Raw genomic sequence first — 5,830 nt, 5'->3', positions numbered from 1 at the left:
TTTCCGAGCCCGAGCGGCAGCGGAGGCGGCGAGGGCGGCAGAAGGCCGGGGAGCGCGGGCGGCCCAGCCCGGCCCGGCCGGGCCCTGGCCTCGCGTCCCTCACCCATGCGACTCGGGCCGCGGGGCTCCGCGGGGCTCGGCGGGGGCGCGGCCGCACGCCGGTGGGGCGCCCCGGTCCGCAGCGGGGCGGCGGCCGCGCGGAGGGGGCCTCCATGTGCGTGCGGGCGGCAGCAGGCGCTCTGACCGCGGGCGCCCCGCACCCTCGAGGGCCGGCTGGGGCGCGCGGGCGGGGACGTCCGGGCGGCGGCGGCGGCCGAAGCCGGCACCGGCAGGCGTGAGCGCGGGAGAGCACGCTGCCTGCATGCGCGCAGCTCTCGCCCCAGGCGGCCCAGGCTGCAGCGCCGGAGCCAGAGACGGCTGGACGCCTGGAGGAGCGCGGAGCCCGGGAGGCGGCCCGCGTCCCCGCCGGACTCTCGTGACTGTCTAGAGCCCGGCCGCGCTGCGAAGTCGAGGACTTGGCTCTGCCGAATCTCCCGGCGTCTGGGCGAGCGGGGCGGCTCGTGGTGTTTCTAACCCGGTTCGTGGATTCAAACGTGGCTCCGCGCCGAGCACGGCCGGCGACTTCTAGGACCCCAGCCCTGGCCGTGGCCGCCGCGCACGCCCTCGGAAGACTCGGCGGGGTGGGGGCGCGGGGGTCCCCGAGTGCGCCGCGGGAGGGCCGAAGACTGATTTGGAAGGGCGTCCCCGGAGCACCAGTCTGGGATTTACTGTGAACAGCATGGAGGAAAATGACCCCAAGCCCGGTGAAGCGTCGGCCGCGGCGGTGGAGGGACAGCGGCAGCTGGAATCCAGCCCCGGCGGTGGCTCGGGCGGCGGCGGCGGCGGCGGCGGCGGCAGCAGCAGTCCGGGCGAAGCGGACACCGGGCACCGGCGACCTCTGATGCTGCCCGCGGTCCTGCAGGCGCCCGGCAACCACCAGCACCCGCACCGCATCACCAACTTCTTCATCGACAACATCCTGCGGCCCGAGTTCGGCCGGCGCAAGGACGCGGGGACCTGCTGTGCGGGCGCGGGAGGAGGAAGGGGCGGCGGAGCCGGCGGCGAAGGCAGCGCGAGCGGTGCGGAGGGAGGCGGTGGCACGGGCGGCTCCGAGCAGCTCTTGGGGTCCGGCTCCCGAGAGCCCCGGCAGAACCCGTCGTGTGCGCCCGGGGCTGGCGGGCAGCTACCCGCCGCCGGCAGCGACTCTCCGGGGGACGGGGAAGGCGGCTCCAAGACACTGTCGCTGCTTGGTGGCGCCAAGAAAGGCGGCGACCCTGGCGGCCCCCTGGACGGGGCGCTCAAGGCCCGCGGCTTGGGCGGCGGCGACCTGTCGGTGAGCTCGGACTCGGACAGCTCGCAAGCCGGCGCCACCCTGGGTGCGCAGCCCATGCTCTGGCCGGCCTGGGTCTACTGTACGCGCTACTCTGACCGGCCTTCTTCAGGTGAGCCCGCGGGGACCAGGCATCCCGGCTCGCTGCAGGGAGGTCCGTGGAGCTGGGGGGCGGTGCTGGCGCGGGAACTTAGCGGGAGGAAAACGTCTCGAACCTCCTCCGCACACTCGCACAAAGACTCACACCATATGTGTGAAGCTGACGTTGGCCGGGGCAGCGGCCAGGAGTCCATCGAGCGGCAGGACTGATTCGCTAGGGGGTACAGACTTCTTAGGACAGCAGGACCTCCTCTCTCTCTCTCTCTTCCCCCCCCCCGTCCCCCCTCTCTCTCTCTTCCACCTGGCCTTGGGGCATCTCTTCGCAGCCCGTAGCCCACGTCCTCCACCGTAGTTTTCTGGGTTTTTGGTGTTTTGTGGGGTGGGGGTGCGGGGAACGGAGTGACTGGAAGATGGGCCAGAAATGCGCACTCTTAGCCTCTTCCCTGCGATCTTTTAACTCAGACCAGCCCGGACCCCCGCCCCAACCCACCCCAGACTTGTACTAACATCCCGTTATCCCGGCTGTGGTCGGGGAAGAAAAGGCGAGGCCCATTGCCGCTCTGCCTTCTGCTCCTCCGGCCTGCGCTGGCGGGTGGGACGGAGGAGGACGCGCACAGGGAAGGGTGAAAATAAAGGCGCCCTTTTCCTTGGGCTCCACTTTGTTTGCCAGCCTGCAGCGGTGGGGCTCAGCCCCCTTCCTGCACACAGCGAGGACAAGGGAGGCGGGCGTCCCTCCCCGTACCTGCCTTCCCCAGTAGAAAGGACCTTCTGGCAAGGTTTCCTGGGGGCTGCCGATAGGAAAGAGGCAGCGTTCGCAGGGGCCGTGCAGAGATGCTGGGTGTGTTTTTTCATAGATCTGGGATTTTAAAAAACTAAGTCCATGTGCTTGTAGAAATCATCAACTGCTTTCCATGCGGATCTGCAGCTGGGAACCGCCATTAGGAGTGGGCTGTTTGACCTGGAGCTAGCAGCTGATCCCGGCTACCCCCAAACCTTCAACTATTTTGCGGGGGTCATTTGCCCAGATCACAGCAGGAGTGAGCCACCCTTCCTCCGTCTTCCTGAAGAAATACGCGTGTATTTCTGATGGAATTCAGATTTCTCCAGCTAGAACTGAAATTTGCTCCATTGTTCTCTTCTTCCTCCTTTGTTAATATTTAATTAACATACAGGCTCACAATGCCGGGCGAGGAGCCTCGGCCGGGCTTTGTGAGGCGACGCTGGAGTTCTGCTCCAGCCTCCACTGCCCGGAGCTGGGCTCACCCTCCGCCTGGCCTAGCCCAGCCCAAGTCTCCGATCTTCATGGGCTTTAACATATCCCTGCAAGATAACATTTTTCTTATTTGGCGTCTCCGAAAGAAGCGGCGGAGACGGAGAGAGTTTTCTTGGGGAGGTTTGATTCTGTTTCTGAGACTCCTAAGTATTTGTCTTTTGAAAGAAAATCAAGAAAAAAGGGGGAACTAAAAATTCTGATTTTAGGGAGATTTCTTTCCATAAAATGGTATCTTTTTGAGGGCTGATTCATGGGTGCATTAACAAGAGCCCCAGGACCAGAGGAGTTTGGGGGTAGGGCGCGAACTTCTCTGGGGAAGGGAGTGGAGATGGAGACAGAGATGGGCTCTGGGAGCAAGAGGCTGGGGCTGGTCTTGCCCGGGCCTCCCCTGGAGCCTTGTGCCCCATCCCCCATCACGGGTCCAGAGGGCCAACCCCCATGCCTAAATCTGCACCTACCCCCACCAAAGCCAGGCCCACTGATGTGGAGCCCTGGGTATAAGACAGTCCCTGAGTGTGCACGTGGGGTGGGTGCCCAAGTGTAGGGTGTGTGCCCTCTCGAATGGTGAGCCTGCCTGTGGGTTGCTTTATAAGCTGCCCTTGTTGCCCCCTTGGTGATGCCCACAGACTCTGTTTCTCCAGGCTGGTTTCCTGGAGAGAGCTCCAGTCTCAGTTGCCGGGGAGGGAGTGCTTGGCATTCACCCTGGGCCTCTTGCTGGGCACAGCCGCAGCACCCTCGTCCACTCTCTTGACCTGGCCAGGTGCAGTCGCAGGGCCTGCAATGTGATCCACAGTCCTCTGCTGCCCAGGGTGCCTGGCAGTTCTCTGGCCCTGAAGGTTGTAGGGTCCAGCCTTCTCTGGCCTCCAGTGGCAGGGACCTCTGATGAAGCTGGGGCCAGATGTTCCTTAAAGCTGATTCACACACCTCACAAATTGAAACCCAGAGGCGAGGCCACCACTGCCTGTCACCAGTGGCTTTGCCCACCTCTTCCCTCATGGGGAATGCCAAGGGGTTGAGCCTCTTAACACCAAAAAGAAACTGATTATATGTCCCTCCTTCTGCTCTCCTCCCTCTGCCCTTTCCCCGTGGATAGCAGGTTCTAGGAGCCTTAGAGCGATCCTGCCCCAAACACGGGCAGGTCCACAGCGAGGAGGCCAGGACAGGGTCTGAATCAGGGGGTAGTGTCAGAAGTGTGGACCTGGCAAGGTCAGCTGGACCACTCTGCTGCCCGCAGTGAAGCAGCCCCTCGTCTGGGGAAAAGGAGGTGCAGGTCTCCATTGTCAGTACCCTTCCAGACCCAGATCCCCTCTTCTGGACAGGAAACCTGGGAGATTTCCAGTGGGTGAAGAAGGACTCCCCAGTAGCTTGGTGCTCCTCCCCACCCAGGAGGGAAGTGCATGCCCGCCTCATCCTTACAGGAGTGAACTTGGCCCACAGAGCGCTGGGCTGGGAGTCATATAGGAGCTTGGGTGGAGGCAGACACTCGGAGCCCCTCCTGTCCTCAGGGCCCACCTGCCCTGATTCCCACAGCCCTTGGCACCCTGTGGGGTATCCCCATGAGGGTCCCCAGCACAGCCCCCAGGGAACCCACTGCTTCCGTGACTGCCCTGCAGTCTTCATCGGTCTTTTCCCCTCACCTCTCTCCCAGCACCTACCCCCATCCCTGTTCCTGAATAGAGCCTCAGAAAGGGCTAGGAAAAACCAGCACAGAAAGAAAGTTTGGGGGGCTTTGCTTAAACCTGGGAGTTTTACTTTTGTCTAAAGACCCCTGGTTTGTGATCAACCTGTCTACTAGGCCTGCCCCACAGCCCCAGGTACCCCACACCCACTCCTCCCTCACCAGATGGTGGAGTCAACATGAGGCCATGCCCAGTCCCAAGTGCAGCTCCACATCTGGCCATTCAGCCTTGAGTGGCCTTGGACGAGTCACTTCTCCTCTCGGGGTCCCTGCCTCCTTCCCGGTGCCTATTGGGTGGCACACCTCTAGGTAACCTGGCTTCTCTCTGCCCACCACACCTACCCAGGTCCCAGGTCTCGAAAACCAAAGAAGAAGAACCCGAACAAAGAGGACAAGCGGCCGCGCACGGCCTTCACCGCCGAGCAGCTGCAGAGGCTCAAGGCTGAGTTTCAGACCAACAGGTACCTGACGGAGCAGCGGCGCCAGAGCCTGGCGCAGGAGCTCAGCCTCAACGAGTCCCAGATCAAGATCTGGTTCCAGAACAAGCGCGCCAAGATCAAGAAGGCCACGGGCAACAAGAACACGCTGGCCGTGCACCTCATGGCACAGGGCCTGTACAATCACTCCACCACGGCCAAGGAGGGCAAGTCGGACAGCGAGTAGGGCGAGGGTGGAGGCCAGGTCTCAGTCCGCGCGAAACAATGCAATAATTGAAAATCACAAAGGGCCAGTGTATAAAGATTCTACCAGCATTAACAGTGAAAATATCGTGTGTTCGCTAAGGTTCTGCAATATTCTATGTATATATAATTTACAGGCGTTATAAAATCCAAAATATCTGACTATAAAATATTTTTTGAGTTTTTTGTGTTTATGAGATTATGCTAATTTTATGGTTTTTTTTTTTCTTTTTTGCGAAGGGGGCTGCTTAGGGTTTCATCTTTTTTTAATCCCCTAAGCTCCATTATATGACATTGGACACTTTTTTATTATTTCAAAAGAAAAAAAATTAAAACAACTTGCTGAAGTCCAAAGATTTTTTATTGCTGCATTTCACATGACTGTGAACCGAATAAATAGCTCCTATTTGGTCTATGACTTCTGCCACTTTGTTTGTGTTGGCTTGGTGAGGACAGCAGGAGGGGCCACACCTCAAGGCCTTGGGGAGCTTAGGGGATCTGGCGAGGGAGAGGGGACTTCAGGGTCCTTGGGCCAGTTCTGGGGTTTGGCCCTGGGACGCCACCCAGCATATCCCAGGCCTGCCCTGGGAAGTTGGCTCCATGCTCACCAGCAGCTGCCCGGGCCCGAAGCCTCACCCAGCTCCCTCTCCTCACCCCCCTGCCATCCCTCTCCCTCTCCTCCTCCTCCTTCCTGCTCCTCCCACCTCCTCCTCCTCCTTCCTGCTCCTCCC

The 5,830-nt window shown here is 61.1% G+C and overlaps 1 protein-coding gene across 1 annotated transcript; it reads left to right on the top strand.

Moving 5' to 3' along the window:
- The first annotated feature begins 374 nt into the window (after nt 1-374).
- EN2 (engrailed homeobox 2) lies at nt 375-5,453 on the top strand. Its single transcript, XM_017519720.2, has 2 exons — nt 375-1,481; nt 4,766-5,453. The coding sequence occupies exons 1-2, from the start codon at nt 779-781 to the stop codon at nt 5,080-5,082; spliced, it is 1,020 nt and encodes a 339-aa protein (XP_017375209.1). The 5' UTR covers nt 375-778; the 3' UTR covers nt 5,083-5,453.
- Nucleotides 5,454-5,830: the final 377 nt, after the last annotated feature.

This window comes from Cebus imitator, unplaced genomic scaffold (genome assembly GCF_001604975.1).
Source record: "Cebus imitator isolate Cc_AM_T3 unplaced genomic scaffold, Cebus_imitator-1.0 Scaffold20, whole genome shotgun sequence".
Lineage (NCBI taxonomy): Eukaryota > Metazoa > Chordata > Mammalia > Primates > Cebidae > Cebus > Cebus imitator.
Note: the sequence above shows the minus strand (reverse complement) of the source record. Positions and strands in the feature narration are given on the sequence as shown.

What these genes read in the sequence shown, in the direction of transcription:
- EN2 (XM_017519720.2), top strand. Translation starts at nt 779, where the DNA reads ATGGAGGAAAATGACCCCAAGCCCGGTGAAGCGTCGGCCGCGGCGGTG. An exon ending in CTCTGACCGGCCTTCTTCAG is followed by an intron (nt 1,482 to 4,765) that starts GTGAGCCCGCGG and finishes ACACCTACCCAG; the next exon opens with GTCCCAGGTCTCGAAAACCA.